Raw genomic sequence first — 17,648 nt, 5'->3', positions numbered from 1 at the left:
CTTGTTGCGCCTCTACGACTGATCGTCTCATTGTCCCGGCGCGTTTCCCTCGTGGCCTATGTCTTGTCTTACTCTCCGTGCGCCGACATGCCGCTGTTCCTGCAGGATACGAGTGCTTCCCGCTATTGGCCCTCTGGATATGTTGCAAATATTGTCCCAACATCGGTCTTGTATGCGCTTAATTTACTTTTTCGCTTACTCTGGCGGAGGCTCGGTCTTTCCAGACTTGTCCAGACATCATTGAGTGCCGTCACGGGCTGCGATGAGGTTCACCGTCGCCGAACATTGCGATACTAGCCAGTGCTGCACTCTGGAATATCACCCACATGTTGAGTCGGACCGCACGCGCAAAGAGGAGGACTGCCCTCGCGCTTTATTACACGCACCTCAACCTGCAATTGAGCGGCACATTCAGCCGTGTGCAAGACCGGAAACCTCTACAGCGCCTACATTCACGGTTGCGGGCCCCTCATGCTGATGTGGGGTGTGTGCGATGACTGCTATCACAAAGACCTCGTGGGCATCCTCCCTGCGTTGTTGGATCCGAGATCTCGCCTGCACAGACAGTGGGCTCATCTTGGAACAAATCGCTACTAGGCTCCTGATTCCGCTGAGCCGTACGCAGCGGACGCAATAAGTCTTAGGCGCCCTAGCCACGTTCACAACTGCCGCACAAAGGTGATCGATGAGAACATGAACGCGTCTGGTTCGCAGAGCTACGCACTAACAGCCATAGTATACTCTCGTGACAAAGATCTGACAGCTTGCTGCAACTACATCCCTCGTGCGTTTGACTAACTGGCTAGCATCAGCAGGCTTGATCTGTACAGATCATGCACTTGCTGGTGATTTGAGATGAGTTTGCATCGTGGCGGTCAGTCGATAAGCACTTGAACATTCCTTTTCTGTCTTTGAAAGTTGGCGAGCCAGTGTTGGCACGATGTCCGTTGTAAACTAACTACGGCACCTTCTGTGGCTACGGCGGATGCAGGAAGGTATGTCAGGTTATTTGATCACCAGCAGTACTCGCAGCGGAAGATCTCTGCTAGTAGCCCGAAAAGACTTGGAAAGTATTCTTGATCCGCTGTGGCAACAAAGAACCTTCTTGCCTGCATCGGTCAGCGCTAACTACCGTCCTGCGACACCGAGAGGCATCACAGATTCGAGCCAGACACCTTTGTCTAATATCTATCGCATCAGTCCTGAATGACACGGCACTTGACCGAAGGTTGTACTAGAGCTGCACTCGCCTGCCCTGGCAACGCAACCTTTGAACAGCCGGCTGGACTACCCCTCGTATGCGGCCAGATCCAGATCCACAGTAACTCTAACCCCGTGCTTGTTGCTGTGCGCGTTGGTCACAGTTCTCCACAATCACCCCGCCATGCGCATCGATTACTTCGCACAAGCAATTCAGGCTCACGATACATCAGCAATTTCACCGCCTGTCAGGTCAATCTGATCACTATTGTATCATGCACACGTTGCCCCGGGAGTCTGTTCCAAGCAGGAATCGGCGATCAGCGCACAACGAGCTGTTCAACTCAGCGTGCGATGTGTGGGCCTCATGCGAGCCAAGGGGGTATGATGTAGGCAGACAGATGTTACTGGCTGCGCAAAAGGACATGATCCCTGGACAGAGGGTTGCTGCATGACCGGTGTCGAGCGAGCAAAGCTTCCGGAGCGTCATTGGCTTTGGAACCTGTGGCAGAACTACAGTGACTTTGCCTCGAGCTAGCAAGGTAGCTGGTTCAATGCAGCTGATGCAGAGGCTGATGCAGACATGTTGACTGAAGAAGCAGATCAACAAGCAGACTCCCATCTCGTCCTGATGAAACAAGAAGCATACCGGAGCACTGACAGACGCCTCTTCAAGTGCTTGTGTCTTCACAGCACGATGAACATGAGTTCACCGCCTCCTCAGAATTTTCATGCAGCGTTCTCCACGTAGCGCATACATCTATGGTTGTTGATTGGCTTGATAGTGTGTAGCTCCCACAGCTCTACCATGGTTCGCGTCTTCAGCGGCGTGAACCGGCCACACTCAAAATTCGCCGTACGGTTACCGGCAATGTACATGCTTTTCCCATTGCGACTTCCGCTAAGATATGGCCGCACGTGCGGCGGGGCAGTTGCTTCCTTCCTTCTTCGGCCTTGGAGATCAGGGTCCAAACATGTCTAACAATTGAGGTAACAGCCTCCAGCCACGCAAGCTTCGTTACTACACCATCTTCTCAAGTCTTACCAGGAGCTTGTCGCTCTTGGGCGGTGCAGTATACGAATCTATCTGCTCGATACCTGCGTCATCAACGATCGTGGTGCTGTAATTTGAATACAGCACAGCAATGATGTACTTCATCTCTGCAATTCAGTCAACATCTACGACCATTTTCTTGGAAGTGGGGCTAGCATGAGGGCTGTCCACATAGAAAAAGGAAGTATCAAGGATCAGCACTTACGATATATCGCCAAGTGACTTCCAACGCACATGCGTCCGCCACTGCGCAGAGTAAGTGTCAGAGTTCAACATGCTTCGACGAGCAGTACTGACCTTCCAAAGGCCCAAAACCATCGGCTCTCCATATCCTTCCGTTTCTCCTCGTCTAGCTTGTCCAAGTCCAGCCACCGCTCTGGCCTCCACTCGTTTGCGCGCTCGAACACTTCCTCATTGAGGTGCAATAGGCCTGCGCTTGCACTCACTCTTACCCCACCTGGAATATGGTACGACGCCTCTTCAGGGCCGAGTTGACAGCCTTGCTGTGGCGTGAACCGTGGTTGTGGGCCGGGGATGGCTGAGTGGAGACGGAGCGTCTCCCAGATGACTGCATGTAAGAAGGGTAGGTTGTCTACAGTCTTCGCGTCCGGCAGCTTTGGTGCGGACGAAGGTACAGGCTGCGGTGATAGACCGAGCAGTTCAGCCCGGAGACGGGCCTGAACCTCCAAGTGTCGCGAGAGCTCATGAACAACATAGACCAGTGTTATCCCAGACGTGTCAAACCCTGCCGCAAGATGGTCCAACACCTCGCTCGCAATCTGAGTCTGTAGTGTGTCGTCCCCGACCCCCTTCGTCGCTTTTGCCATACTGTTTTGAAGCTGTTGGTACACCACAGGCCGGTCCTCAGTCCGTGCGTCGCCTACTGTCGAGACAGCACCAGCATCATCGCACATACTCGCCGTCCACTTCTCGATCTCACCGTTTGCCTCATCGACCCACTTTGGCGTCAGTCGGTAGCCTAGCCATTTCTCCACGAAGCTAGTAAATCGCGGGAACTCCTGTGGCCAGAAGTTGTAGGATCGTCGTGAATTGTACAATTCCAAAAACCATGCGAGCTGCTTTCGGTCATCGATTAGGTTCGAGCCTGCCTTGAGCCCGAAAATGAAACACGTCACAATGTCCATCGTCGTTGCGCTGAGCAATGCATAGATGTTCAGAACGCCCTTCTCAGACTCGGCAAATGTCGACTCTAGATAGGGCAAGAAGCGTCTATAGAGGATTTCAGACGTTTGACCTAACAGCGCTTCGCTTGCAGCGACGTTTGATTTGCTGTAGATGTTGCTCAGCATTCGCTTTCTCTGCGAATGCGGCTTGTTGCGGCCAGTGGAAAACATGTTGTCAACTCTGCGATGAGTCAATAAACGCACGGTCGATCTCGTGACTGTGCTCACCCTCCATAATTCGAAAAGAAACCATACCAATTATACCCATCCTTGGCACTGCTTTTCTCGAAACTTCCGGCATAGACATCTCTGATCCCGCCTTTGACGCAGTTCACGCTGATCTCGTTGGGACCCAAACACACAATCGGGCCCAAGCGATCGTGAGCTGCTTTCAATGTCGCGTTCTCGATACCCCGCCAGCGAACTGTATGCATCCACATTGAGGTAAAACGCGCCAGTGGGTGTGCAGCGGGAACCTTGCGCAATGGGTTGCGGACATAGCTGATAAGCACTTGAACGATGAGGAGAACTGGGACAAGGATACCCAAGGCGGAGAACGACAAACCGAGCATCATGGTGTAACGTGCCACACTCTTCGAAAAAAACAAGTGTGAAGGCGTCTTCGAGATGCAGGAACGCAAAAGAAAGGCCACACGTCAACGACGCCTTGCGAACGACAACTTGCGCGCTAGACGGTGTCCCGCTGATCGGAACATCCCACCATGACATCCCCGCAACATATCCCCTTATCGGGCTTATGTCATCCCCGACCTAACCGCAGATGTACTAGCGACTCAGCCCTATCCGTCGCCATCCAGCCACCAGCATTTTCAGCCTCTACGAAGTCTCAAAATCTGCGTTGAAATAACTTATCAATATCTATCAACAGTACCAATGACGAAAAGCATCACCAATTGCGATCATCATGGACCTACATGCTTGGCGTGCGGTTTCGGCACCCCGACGGCGATGTCATGTTGTACAGGTCACTCAAGATATGCAATGCAACGCGCTGCGATGCGATGCGATGCGATGCAGGTAGGAGTCAAAGCGGCAATTCGCATTGAGGATGAAGTTAAATCTTGATAAACGGCGGTTTTCGGCTTCGTTTTTGACAGCGGCAAACGGAGAAACGCAATATGCTTACACAGACCGTATGAGATCGACGTAGAGTGCATAGAAGATCAGACTGGGCGTGCAGTATTCGGATGAGAAGACGGAAACTGATGTGATATCATCGACTAGCAATGGCGAGAGCAGCGTGGAAGAAACCCATATTTATGGGCACTCAGGGGTTCGGTGATGGCCGGTGGGTGAGGAGTTGTACACTGAGGCACAACGTACCTGGTAGATACTTTCTGTACTACAGAATGTTGTGCGAGACTCGAACCTGGACGTAAGAGGCTAAAGCCCAGGAGTTCATGTTCATGAAAGGAGCCAGACAACCTATTCCCATAAGAAAGAGAACAGCTCAGTGGAGTTAATTGGCAACGTATACTCGCTTTTGGAACAAATGGCTACTGTCGCTTCTATTCGATTAATCGTGTGTTTCAGTAGATTCCAGTTCCATTCCAATTCTCCCTAACCTGCCCCCAGCCTTGATAATTCCAATTCGTAACATACGCCTCCGTTGTCCCATTTCCTCCATTGCTCGTCGCATATGTCCCTACCAGCGCACCCGTGAAGCCCCAGGAGATGATATCACCACCCACATATGCGAAGTCCTGGATAGGTACACTGCCGTCAGCGGGTCCGGCACCAAAAGCATAGTGTGTGACGTTCACCGCTCTCAGACTCAGCGTGAGCGGTTTGTTAAGCCAGGAGGCGTACACAGGGACGACTATGTCGTCAGGAACGGGAATGTAGGATATAGCATGGAAGTGGAAGTGTGGTGCTAGTTTACTGCTGTCGTTGGCTAGAGGGAGCATCGCGACGCCCATTCGTGCGTGGTGGTTCTGCGTCAAGAAAAGTGTTATTCCCGCTTCTTCGTTATGGGCACTAGGGGTGTAGTCTAGGTCGAAAGCGAAATTGAACAGTGTGTCGACTTGACGCCGGGATATGAACGTTTGACTCCCTGGACCGGGTGAGTTTCCATCGATGCCTGTAAGATTCAGGCTTGAGGGCTTGAGACGCAAGCTGTTGATATGGCCGGGTGGGGAAATAGCATAGTTCTCTGTGATAGGTGGACGCCAGTAGACGAAGTGGGGTGGAATCGAGGTGTTTGGGCGGAACTTGATGTTGTTGTCGCCTTCATCTACAAAGGGGCTGTTGTGTGTTAGCAAGTAGTTCTTTCTGGAGGTCCTCTGACTTACCCGTCACCTGGTAGGTTTTGGATGATGCCAGGAAGTGACCATCCTCGCATCTCGCCCTGGACTGGATGTTGCAGTTCAGGCCATGAGCCGGCTTCCCATGTAACGTTGTACAGGACGGTTTCTCGGCCCATGGGGAAGGTTACCCATTCCGGGCCAGAGCGGACAGCTAACGCTACGCCCCACCATTGACCTTGTGCGTCCTGAAAGAGGTCGGCATGGCCTACAGCTTGAACTGTGATCTGTCAGATGATGATACATATGCGATATCAGGGGACATTACAGTATTCAGTGGTGTTTGCGTTGGTCAATATTGGATTTGCGGCATTCGGTTCATATGGTCCATAGAGATCTTTTGATCGCGCTATCGTTTCCATGTGAAGTAGGCCGGTTCCACCTTCTGCTATCATCAAATAGTACCAGCCGTCTTTCTTGAAGATATGTGGTCCTTCCGGTGCCTAGACGAGACGATGAGTGGTGGCTTATATGACCAGATGAGGTACACTTACAATACCGCCTGTACCGTTCCATAGATTAGTCCAGTCGCCGAGTACCTCTCCCGTCGTGAGATCGACACGATTGATGTGAATACCGTAGCTGCGTTTATCAGCATAATTTACATATGCTCAAACGCTGAACGATACTTACGCTACTTTCCATGCATGACTTCCAACAACATACGAGTTGCCCTCGTCATCCCAGTGCGGGCTGATATCGTAACCCTCAAAGTCAAGGTGTATAGCATCAGTCCACTTGCTCTCATCCCATAAGTCTGTCGTCGAGAAGATGATCTGGAAACATTAGCATCTCGTTCAACGAGCCGTGACGTAAACGTACGTTATCCCACCTCGAAGAGTCGTTGTCAGCCCTCTTGTCATGCACCATAGTAGTCAAGAGATAGAATGTGTCATTGTGGAAGCGCAATGCAGGCGCCCAGATGCCACTCGTAGACCCAATAGATTCTGCAAGGACAGGCAGTTGACTCTCCCGGTTCAAAGCATGCCCTGTTGTGGTTTGAGTTTCAAATCATTATTGGAAAAGCGAAATGCAACATACCGACAAGTCTCCAATTTGTCAAATCCTTGCTAGCATGAATCGGGATACCAGGGAATACATTGAAACTACTCGAAGCACAGTAGAATGTCTCGTCAAGCTGATGGAATATGCAGCTCGGATCAGGATGGAACTGAATAATATCAATTAAGCTTCTTTTTGGAAGTGTATCTGAATGCTTAGCCTACACCAGGTAAGATGGGATTAAACCACCTGGAATTGAAAGCTTGTGCAGTTGCTACTCGAGCCAAGGCCGTTGCAATCACCACCACGGAATAGGTGACCAATAGCATGGCAATCAATTAGAAATAAAGAATCCGTATCAAATATCGAGATCCGGCGTGTACAACTTTGCAGATAGAGCATTGCACCCACTGTTAGTTATACCCTACTCTATTATCGGGTTACGATTCCACTAACGTCACTGCATCTGCACATCCCCCGCGTTGTTCTATACGCGCTAGTGAAGATCGCATAGCCTGCATGCTGTTTACCCGGGTAAACGCAGGCCAAATGGAGTAATAGCAGATTCCGCGACCCTTGTCGCCGCCAAGCCAGCCTGCAATTGACGTATATGAAGTTAAAACACAGCGCGTCGAATGCGGATGTATGGAGATGTCGCGTGTGGGGCACCGGGTAAAGTGAAGATCTATTGAGGTGGAAGAGTGGAAGAGGAGGAGCGGAGGTGAGGGTTACGAATTTCGGACGAAAGAGGACCGAGGGGACGTCATCCTGGGCTATCCTTGGGCCATCACAACAATAAACACCAGCGACGATTGACGAACGACGATAGATACATGTATGTGGTGTGAAGGCCTAGCATAGGATCATGGTAAAATGAGGCATAGAAGATAGTCCCTCTGGATTATGTATTGAATTGATGATGTACGCCCCTCGCTATCCGGTCCCAAGGTATCTCCGTTATGCATGCCAAAAATTAAAGTAAAAGAACATAATGATACACGAATTGAAAACGCAGGGTTTTGTGCTGAACAGAAAGATATCAGACCCTTGCCGTAAGTGGGTCAATCGACACCGACAAAAAATAATAATGCGGAGAGCTTGAACAGTCAGCACCAATTACGCATCTTGCATGATAATGTCATCGTCTTCCTCGCCTTCAGCATCAACGTCCATATCACCCTCTTCTTCGTCGTAATCGCCATCCGCATCAATGTCTTCATCGTGTTCTTCTTCAATGGGCAAAGCTTTTCCCTTGCCTTTGAAATCGATGCTTCCTCTGGAACTGGCGGAGCTGCGTGTGCTTCTCCGCCCGTTGACGGCAACGGCTTTGACGGCACCTCCGTCTTCGACATCCTCGCCATTCGTGACGCTTTCACCAAGTCGGCTTCGTGTTCTACGCAGGGAAATGGTGCCTGGTGTGAGGGCGCCGTTTGCGGACGGTGACATGAGATTTTTGGCACCTCTACTAGGCGACAGTTGGATCTTCGATACTGGTGCGGTGTGAATGGACAGTGAAGTGTTTCGTACGCGGTTTGGAGTGCTTGTTCTTCGCCGTGATCCAAATGGCCGTCCTGGTCGACGTCTTTGCGAGGGTTGCCCGGGTATGGGAGGGAAGATCTCGTATCGTGACGGTGGGATTGCCGGCTCATCCATATGCGAGCCAGCAAGAGCAACAGTAGAGCCGTTTGCGAGTGGGGTACCAGGAGCCGGTGAACCACCGTTGACGGAGTCTTCAGCGGTAATGGTGGGTATGGCTGTCTCAACATCATTACCAGTGCCATTAGTCTTCGCCATCTCCATCTGCACACCCTCCTCAGGCGCAGGCTTTTCCTCCTCTTCTACTTCATCGCGCTGCTGCACAGTTTGCAACGCAGGTCCATCTTCGTACTGACCCAAACGACCCATGACGTACGGTGTCCATATCAGACAGTCGGGGTTGATCTTTGGGTTGCCTGCAGCGTTGCACTTCTCAATGTACGACTTGAAGTAGTTCAAGTCGAGGCGCAGCGCGTACTTCTTCGTGACAGGGTCACGTACAAGAGCTCGTAAGCCTTCCAGAGCAGACACAATATCGTCCGGTGTCATCCCCGTGCGGTCTGAAATGGCTGATATACTGATCGCAGCCTTTTGTTGGAGTAGTTCTTCACATAGAACGAGCCGCCAGTATTTTCGATAACTCACCAAACCCATGTCACTGAGCGGTTTTTCTGGACTTCCAGTCTTTCTCTCCACACGGGTGAGGAGGTAGGAAAACTCAATTAGATACTGCCCGTATCCTTTGCGCATGTGAATCGGAAGTACCAGAATACATGAGACGTTGTTGAGCGAGCTGGGCCGCTTTTCTTTCGAGAAATAGCCGACAAAATGACAGCCGAAATTGTCGTTCTCAGTCATGACGTAGAATAGGAAGGGCTCGACATCGTAGTAGAGCGTCTTGGAACCGAGGAATAGCTTGGCAAGTAGACAGAGATTCTGGCAGTACACGGGATTCTTCCGGCCGTCGACCTCGAAGAATGAGTATTTCCCGTCGCGGTAGATCTCGTCGCCTGGAGGGTGCTTCGCTGGGCATTTGAGCTATGACTGTCAGTATACGACCAAGAGAAAAAATCAGGATACTTACCTTATGTCGCCATGCGACGTAGTCCGAGTTCATGTATTTGAGACAGAACTCGCATATGTAAAGCACCCTATTTTTGCTGTACTCCTCTGGATATGGTGCAGCGTGCCAAGTGTCAATTTCCCATCCGCCAAAGTTGACGCATTTGATCTTGCTCGCAGTGGCTGCTTGCTTGTGTGAGCGCGCTGGCTCGGGAGGATAGAGTGCGGCCTGCTTCGCTTTCCACTCTTCTTCGGCCTTGATACGGGCGTCGTCAAAGCGCTTCCTGTCAGCAGGCGAAGGGTATGTTTTGGAAGTATCAGCATCAGCTTCGGAAAGCACGCCGCCGTAGGGTTTGCTCTTGGTTTCGTCGAGCTCTTTGTCCATGAAGCCTGGAAACGGTGTGGCGTGGTGGACATGTATCGTTGGGTAGTGCAGGACCTCTGGTGACTCTCGCGCAGCCTGTGCAGCCCGGCGGTTCCTTTCGCGACGTTCTCTATCCCGCTCACGCCGTCTCTCTTGCCGCTCTTGTTCAATCGTGAGAGTCTGAATCTTCTTCTTAGGCTTAGACGTGACAATCTGTTGGACTTTCTCGTTGTTGAGATGGAAAGCGATGATCAAGCTCTGGCCCTGAGCCTCTTCGATCCAGGCAAGTGGGCGTTTGTCGTTTCTCTTAGGTTGCCCGCGACGCGCCCTTGCTGGACGTAGCCGACCAGCTTCTGACCCATTCTGCTCTGCTTCGCCTCCACTTTCGTGACCATCCGTCATGACGCTACGAGCACTTCGTATGCTCCTCGATGGTGGTCTGGGTGAGACTGCAGGGACTGATGGTTCGACATCTGAGTTGGTCGCTTCAGAAGGTCTCCGCTTTTTCCGTGTTTGCCTTGAAGGCACCGGTGCCTCCTCCTCTTGTGAAGTCTTGCGTTTGCGCAGTGAACGTAATCCATCTGCTGATTCATCGGGAAGAATTAGCTCTTTAAATATTGAATGTCCTTCGGGGTCAACCCCACGATGTGAAGGCAGCAACTCTTTGGTCAACTTGTTCAGGGATGAACGTCTCCGGCGTGTAGAAGTAGAGGGCCGTTCAGCCTCTTCTTCTTCCTCAGTTCCGAAATTTTGAGTGCAGTCAGGGCAGCGCCAACGCTTTGCATCTACTCATCGTTAGTAAGGCGCGGTTCCGGGCTGACAAGATAACATACCGTCATCGGAACTTAGCGTGCCAGCCTTACGGGCGCATTGCCGATGTGCTGCAGGAACAACATGTCAGCCACCGAACAAGTAAATTCAAACATTCTTACTACTAACACACACCATGGTCTCCACACAAAGTACATGAGAGGGACTCTTCGAAATCCGGGCTTGGATCGTTATCCTCGTCTAGTCCGCAGTATCTGCTTGGTCAGTTTCGGTTTTACTTTCCAATATTTAGGATACACTTACACGCAGATATTGGGGTTGGCTGACTTGATGACCTCGTCCTCTTCACCATCTTCACTCGCCTGCCATTGGTTCTCCTCTTCAGAATCGGCGTTGCTCGACTCGTCGCTGTTGCTGGACTTGGCGTCGGATGAATCTCTTGCAACATCATCGCCCTCGTAATCTTCCTCCTCGTCGGATGATTGAGGACGACGTTGGGCGATCTTGACAGCGCCAACTGGCTCGGCTTCATCCTCGTCGTCGTCTATCTCTTCACCCTCAGCATCCACATCTTCACCCTCGGCATCGTCCTCTTCACCCTCGGCGTCATCTTCTTCACCTTCAGCGTCATCGTCCTCACCCTCAGCATCATCCTCTTCGCCCTCGGCGTCCATGTCCGTTCCTTCAGCATCGGTCGTATGACCCTCGGCATCGGGCATGTTCTCGGTAGCCGGGGCTTGTTCATACTCTACATCATCCATCTCATACTCGCCATCGGCATCAATGTCTTCAAGTTCGGCGTTGCTCGCAGGCTGGCCCAGGAGCTCTGCCATGGCGAAGTTGACGGCAGAGGCCACCTTAGAGGCAAGATAAGCCACTGTCGCAGTCCCAGTATAGTTTGAGTCCTAGAACATCGGTCGCGCGAGCGGTAGCAGCCGCGGAGGCTCTCTCATGCGGTGGTTGGTAAGCGCGTCGTGCCTGTGTCCTAACGCGTTGTTGTGACCCGTGAATCCGTCCACCGCGTGTTTTCACCAAGTAGTATCGTGAAATGACTTCTACAGGCCGTGAATGACCAGAGTGAGGTGTCTCGGGCTCGTAGTCGCGTTGGCCGTGGCTGTGGGGAAGGTGGAGGTGCGCGACCTCAGCGGAGGCAATTGTTCCGGGGAAATGGGGACTGAAAGTATCAGGTTTCGCGGTTCGTATGAAAGTGTGGCTCAGTGCGACACCGAGAATAATTGTCGCTCGTCAGGAAACACCGTGGGCCTGTAACGGCATCCTTCGAAATGACACCCTTTGCGTAGGTCGGGGTCGCTGCCAAGGATGCACGCACGGCCGCACCTCACTTCACGCCGACGCACCTCCAACCAGCCGTCACTGATAACCCACCCCGCAACACCACCGCGACTAAGTACACTACCGCAATCATGGGTGTCCCATTCGAGGCTCTGCTGCCCTACGCCATTATGACGGGCGTAAGTAATTGGCGCGCCTGAGGGCGAGGGAGTGCTAATGAGGGTCTAGTTCTTCGCATTCAGCGCCGTGTCTGTCGGAAAGCTCAAGGAGATGCAGAACGGAGGAAAGAAGACAAGGAGGGGTATCGATGCATGGGACAGGGTGAGTTTCCGGAAGCCCAGGCGCATTGGAAAGATGCTAACTTCAGTACAGCAAAGTACGACCATTTCACGATGACCTCATGCGATTTACTTACGAGACCCCAGTGATGGAGCGCGACCGCCGACTGACCGGATTCATGCGCGGACAGACAGACAAGCCGGTTGCTCCGGAAGGCTTCGAGCTCAACAACCCATGGAGGGTGGGTACGGAGATGCTGGATGAACAACGGGTGCTAACCACTGGCAGTGCGAGCAACGATTCATCTAAGCGATGCGAGCTTCTCCCGCGTCGAAAGCGGAACTGGCATACCTACACAGTATATTACATACCCAATAGTGACTACATCGTGCTGCGAAAGGATCACAGCATATACGGCAGTTGTAGGGACATGCAAGCAATCAACAATTCTCAACGTTCAGTGCTTTCTCTACTTGATTTCTGATGGCAGTCCCGCGATGCCCTCGCGCTCCGCATCTCCAAACTTCATACCAAAGTACTCCTCAAGCGCATCTATCCTTTCCTCTTCGCTCTTGAACTCGATTTCCTTGGTCTTTTCCCCTTTTACATTCCATTTCAAAGACTTGGCCGCCAGGCTCAACTTCCCTACTAGCTCCCCGTCATCGCCCATAATCTTCTTATCAGCTACGACCATCTGCGTGAAGAAAGTCTTCATGCTAGTAGAAGTGAAATAATTCATCATCGCGTAGTCCTGTGGCTGAAATTCCAACTCACTATACGAGTACTTGATCTCCCAGTCACTATCGTCATTTCTTCGGTATTCGTAAACCCAGAGGCGCTGGTTTGGGTCAGTATTCCCAGGGATGTTGCGCCATTGGAGACGGGCCGACGCAGGTTGAATGTGCTTTTGGATGGTACCCGAGCGCTCAAGAGGCATTGGGACGACAGGCCCGTCAGCCCCGAAGCCAACATCGACGTGGTACTTGGTGTCACCGATAGTGACAAAGTTTACCATATGGGACCAACCGGTCCAACTGTCACCGGCCCAAACTCTACAGCCACCAGAATACAAATTGAATCCCAGCGAATTCAACAGCGTGCCGAAGAGTCTGTTGTTCTCCATGCAATACCCACCACGTCCATTGTCATCGCCAATGATCTTCCTAAATAATTCCTCAGGATGGACAGACACCGAATGGTGGGCCGAATAATGCAGGGTTATATTCTCAAAAGGTACCGCTGCTAGCTGCAGCTTTTGGAGTAGTGCAAGGTACTCGAATGCGTCGTTGGGATCCAGACCAGCCACGTCATATTTTCTCTTTTGTTCCGACAACCCCAGGCGGGCAAAGTATTTTGTTATTTGGTCTTTGGTGTATGTTGCGCGTGCGCTCATGTTGTTGACTGACACGGACGTTATCGATAGCGGAGTAGTGCAGATCCGAATTTGGAACGGGGCGATTGGCGTATGTTTGTTGAATGCGTTGAAAAGATGGCTAATCAGATGAAGGATCCTGAAGCATTGCGAAGAAAGATTCGTGCGCGGGGCACACACTACCTGACGCCAGTATGGTGTCGTCAGGACTACTCAGCGCATCTCAGCGAATACGAGGGCGAGTCGCGCGGGATGGTGGGGAGAGATGCCTCCAAGCGCGCATGAACCCTGAGCTCAGACCGGCGGGTCTAGTGAATTGCAGGGATCGCGGTCACCCCTTGACCTCGATCCCCTACCAGAGTAGCGCCTGTATTGGTGCTGCTTGCACGCTCGCACGCCTCTCCTGACCCAAAGTTTCCAAGTTCCCCATTGACCATGTCGAGCTGCTCGCCGTGAGCGCCAACCATCCCCGCTGGCTGCGCGAGTACTATTGCTTTGCGCCCCCGTCGCGCTTTCCATCCGAACCTCAACCGCTCACCACCGCGCCGACTCGCCCTTTGTCTTGTCGCCGCGTCGCCCCAGAGCCACCATGACCAGCAATGGCTTACGCACCCAGTACCCCTACGTCGGGGACACACTCAGCCCGCGCGCCCTCTATGACTTTCCCTCACCGACTTCAAACTACCAGTCAGGCATCAATGGCACTGCATCGCCGAGCTTCTTCCCCATGGCATACCAGATCTCCCCACGATTCGGTGCCAGTGCCTTCATCCCGCCCCCAGAAGTCTTCGTAGACGGCCGCAGGGAGACGATCCGCGAGAATGGCATGTACACACCTCGCAACTCGGGCAAGCGAAGCTCCGACGCCCTGAACACCGACCCAGTGGCCATGCATTTGCTCGTTGAGACGGCAATTGGAGATAGCCAGTATTTTGATATCCTGAGCGTGGAGGAGGTAGAAGCGCTCAAGCAGGAGCAGAAGGGTCTGGACACACGGCTGGGTACTGTCAGGCGGAAGCTAGAGTCTGAGACCAAGATTCGCGATGCGACACGCTCACTGGGACGACTGGCCCAGAAGAAAGCCGGACACAAGCGCGGCCAGAGCAGCAAGAGCAACAAAAGCAGCAAAGGCAGTAACGCCGTGCAGGAATATGACCCCAAGGACCAGGAGGGCCTTGAATCAAGCAACAGGAAGGTTGAGGAGTTTATACGGGAGTGCTTGGAGATTGAGTCTCGCATGCGCATGATCGATATGCAGCTGCTGATGCACACTGCCGCTGTACTTCAGCTTACGCACAAGGGCCCCAAGCACCGTGAAGACGATGCCGAGCTATCAGAGGACCGCTTCCGGAGACCAGACAGCCCCGCGAGCCTAAACACTTACGAAGACGGCAGACTGGGCGGTATTCGTGGAGGCGAGTTCGATGAGCGGAGCTTCTACAGGTCCCCAGAGAATCTCGACAACCTTATGAACGTGCTGCAAAGCGGTAAACACCTGACAGCTGCATCGGAGCGTCAAGACCAAGCGTTGAACGCGACTGCCGCACGACTCCAAGAGATAAACGAGCGTATAAGATCACTCATCATCGAGGCCAATCCCGAGCGCGATAACGACTTTTCACTACCGCCATTGGCTCTCGAAGGAACGCCCGACGCTACAACCCTGGACCGCCAGCTCGATTTCCTTGACCAAGGTCTTCGCAGCATCAGCGCTGAACAGATGAACATCCGCAACAACTCAAGACACACCCTCAACGAAGTCGAGGGCCGTCTTGAGGGCATCAACAATCAGCTGTACGCGGTTATATCTCGATCCGATAGTGAACAGGCCGACAAACTCCCACCCCCACCCGCTATCACGGGTGGTGGCTCCACCGAACAGCTTAACTATATGGAAGACTCTTTCTACAACCTTGAGCAGATTCAGTATGCGATGAACGAGCAAATCAACGAGCTCCGCTCCAGGGCTCCTGTCACCGTCAGTGATGGTTCAGAAGCTGCGGAAAAGGCAGAGAAGTACGAGACTACCATCATGGGCCTTTGGCAAATGATCCTGGCTGGAGAAGAAGAGGCACGTGAACGGAAACGTGAACGACGCCGACTACTCTCTGAAGACCCTGATGCCAATGAGCAACTCTCGCCGGATGAGGACTACAACGCCAACGAGACATACTCACTTACTGCATTCTCTTCCAAGGTCCAATGGCTATCCAGTCGGGCAGCCAGTCTCAAAGACAAGCAGTCCGTCCTAATGCGCCAAATCAAGCAGCAACGTGAGCTAAACAGCAAGTCCGATGCGCAGAAAGAGGCAGAATTTGAGCGACTCAACACGCAAGTCCTCAGTGCAAGGTCCGAGAAGAAGTCGATGGAGGGTGAGCTCGAGCGTGCAATGGAGCAGCTACAGCAGTTCGATGAGCACAAGATTCAGAATGACTCGCAGATTTTGCGCGAGACGCAGGAGCGAAACGCAGGTCTGGAGGCTCAGCTCATCAACGTTCAAGAGCGAGTGATGGCTTTCGAGTCTGAGTTGAAGGAGGCCAAACAACGTGCTGTCGCGTACGAAAATCAACTAAGGGACGTGCAAGAGCAGGCTGTAAACTTCCAAAGCAAGATGCAAGAGGCTGAGAAACGCGCTGCTACATTCGAAGAAGAACTGAAGGACCACCAAGAGCGTAACACCGCGTACAACGTCTCGTCAAGAGAGGCAGAGGATCGCACCGCTGGCTACGAAGCTCAGGTTCGGGATGCACAGGAACGAGCTCTCAAGCTAGAGAGAGAACTCAGGGACGCTCAAGACAGTGCCCGTAGTGAAGCGGCAACAATCCAAGCCGAACTAACTACCTCTGCGCAGAAGATCCAAGAGGTTACAGCAGCTCTACAGGCGGTGACGGCTGAGAAGGAGGAGGCAGAGGCGCGCTCCTTGGACGCCACCAACACTCTGAACGCAAAGGAAGAAGAGTTCCGCAGCCTCGAAGGCGAGATCGTTCGTCTCACCACTGAGCTTACCTTCGCCAAAGCAGAGCTTGACGGCGCTTACGGTACTCGCGCACAACGTGCTGCTGATTCGGCTGCAAATCCCGCCATTAAGAGGGAGTTGGATGAGCTCGCCGAGCAGAACCAGGCGCTCCTCGGTGAACTGGAAGCGCTTCGCAAGGTCCAAGACGTTGCCTCTCAGTCCGAAGCTGAGGCCCGCCAATCTGAGCGCAATCTCAAGGCCGAGCTCAAAGGCATGGCTGCTGAGTACGAAGCCCTCACTCGTGATGCTATTCAGAACGAGAAGGACCGTGAAGTCCTCGAAGGGCAGATCGACAAGCTCCGCGACGACAAGGAAGCCCTGGAGCGCGAGCTCAGTGACGAGAAGGTCAAGTGGCTTGGAGTCAGGAGCCCAGGCATGCCGAATGGCGCTGCTGCTCAGCTTGACATGGGTGCGACTAGCATTCGCATGTTGAGAGAAGACTTCAGGAAGATGATGCGGGATCGAACAGCGGAGGGCCTAAAGGCATTGAGAGTGAGTAACGCCATATCATTGTACTACGGTATACTAACGATATACAGGCGGAACAAGAAGAACGACGGAAGCTCGAAGCAGTCGTTCGTCAGCTACGGAAAGATGCGATGCCACAACGCTCTAATCTCTCAAGGACCATGACGACACCACAATAGCACGAATTTGTTTGATCGCACCACTGTTTTTGCGCTTCACTTCAACACCGTTGTATTTCTATATACCCACTTTTTCACCTTCTGGATCCGTATCATCGACGCATTATACGCGGAGTTTGGGCATCGACCACAATCTATACTGGCGTTTCTACCACTATGGAAAGCATATATGCATATAGAAGTAATGTATACGATGTGCTTTGCTTGTTGTTTGGCATCAGCACACGAGCATATATGGCCTTGGCTTCATCTCTTTAGGTTAATAGACTTGTCGCTGCCTGCAGCCAAAGAATTACGTTTGTTGAGATGGCTCTACATTGGTGATGCGTGTTGACAGCTCCTGCTCTTACGAAACATACTACTGACCAACGTCGTAGCGCTAGTGATGGTACTCGCACCTAAATACGTGACGCTGGTCTTCTTTAAAACATGTAGGACGCCTCAGATATAATTGGTGCTAGCGTCTCCACTTTTCCCAAGGCTTTTGTGCGGACCCCATCGTGTCAAGGCCTATCCTCTACTATCCCCACGAGCTGCCGTGTAC

The 17,648-nt window shown here is 52.4% G+C and overlaps 6 protein-coding genes across 6 annotated transcripts; 2 read left to right on the top strand and 4 right to left on the bottom strand.

Moving 5' to 3' along the window:
• Positions 1-2,221: 2,221 nt before the first annotated feature.
• Positions 2,222-4,010, bottom strand: J4E82_008552 (uncharacterized protein; the record flags this gene model as incomplete). The annotated part of the gene is made up of 5 exons (XM_051734783.1): positions 2,222-2,361; positions 2,460-2,500; positions 2,552-3,619; positions 3,667-3,967; positions 4,004-4,010. 5 exons carry the CDS (start codon positions 4,008-4,010, stop codon positions 2,222-2,224), a joined length of 1,557 nt encoding a protein of 518 aa, XP_051585468.1.
• Positions 4,011-4,988: 978 nt separating this feature from the next.
• On the bottom strand, positions 4,989-7,093 carry J4E82_008551 (uncharacterized protein; the record flags this gene model as incomplete). Its single annotated transcript, XM_051734782.1, has 8 exons — positions 4,989-5,703; positions 5,751-5,982; positions 6,031-6,205; positions 6,257-6,344; positions 6,396-6,538; positions 6,585-6,751; positions 6,804-6,933; positions 7,085-7,093. 8 exons carry the CDS (start codon positions 7,091-7,093, stop codon positions 4,989-4,991), a joined length of 1,659 nt encoding a protein of 552 aa, XP_051585467.1.
• A 787-nt stretch (positions 7,094-7,880) lies between these two features.
• J4E82_008550 (uncharacterized protein) lies at positions 7,881-11,330 on the bottom strand (the record flags this gene model as incomplete). The annotated part of the gene is made up of 5 exons (XM_051734781.1): positions 7,881-9,338; positions 9,385-10,511; positions 10,560-10,607; positions 10,666-10,751; positions 10,801-11,330. 5 exons carry the CDS (start codon positions 11,328-11,330, stop codon positions 7,881-7,883), a joined length of 3,249 nt encoding a protein of 1,082 aa, XP_051585466.1.
• Positions 11,331-11,921: 591 nt separating this feature from the next.
• J4E82_008549 (uncharacterized protein) lies at positions 11,922-12,378 on the top strand (the record flags this gene model as incomplete). The annotated part of the gene is made up of 4 exons (XM_051734780.1): positions 11,922-11,969; positions 12,019-12,115; positions 12,168-12,310; positions 12,358-12,378. 4 exons carry the CDS (start codon positions 11,922-11,924, stop codon positions 12,376-12,378), a joined length of 309 nt encoding a protein of 102 aa, XP_051585465.1.
• A 160-nt stretch (positions 12,379-12,538) lies between these two features.
• J4E82_008548 (uncharacterized protein) lies at positions 12,539-13,084 on the bottom strand (the record flags this gene model as incomplete). The annotated part of the gene is made up of 1 exon (XM_051734779.1): positions 12,539-13,084. One exon carries the CDS (start codon positions 13,082-13,084, stop codon positions 12,539-12,541), a length of 546 nt encoding a protein of 181 aa, XP_051585464.1.
• Positions 13,085-14,030: 946 nt separating this feature from the next.
• Positions 14,031-17,104, top strand: J4E82_008547 (uncharacterized protein; the record flags this gene model as incomplete). The annotated part of the gene is made up of 2 exons (XM_051734778.1): positions 14,031-16,949; positions 16,997-17,104. 2 exons carry the CDS (start codon positions 14,031-14,033, stop codon positions 17,102-17,104), a joined length of 3,027 nt encoding a protein of 1,008 aa, XP_051585463.1.
• Between the last annotated feature and the right edge of the window lie 544 nt (positions 17,105-17,648).

Source organism: Alternaria postmessia, assembly GCF_024291825.1.
Source record: "Alternaria postmessia strain BMP 2775 chromosome Unknown scaffold_70, whole genome shotgun sequence".
NCBI classification, from domain to species: domain Eukaryota; kingdom Fungi; phylum Ascomycota; class Dothideomycetes; order Pleosporales; family Pleosporaceae; genus Alternaria; species Alternaria postmessia.
The sequence above is the reverse complement of the archived record's forward strand: the minus strand, read 5'-3'. Positions and strand labels throughout refer to the sequence as shown.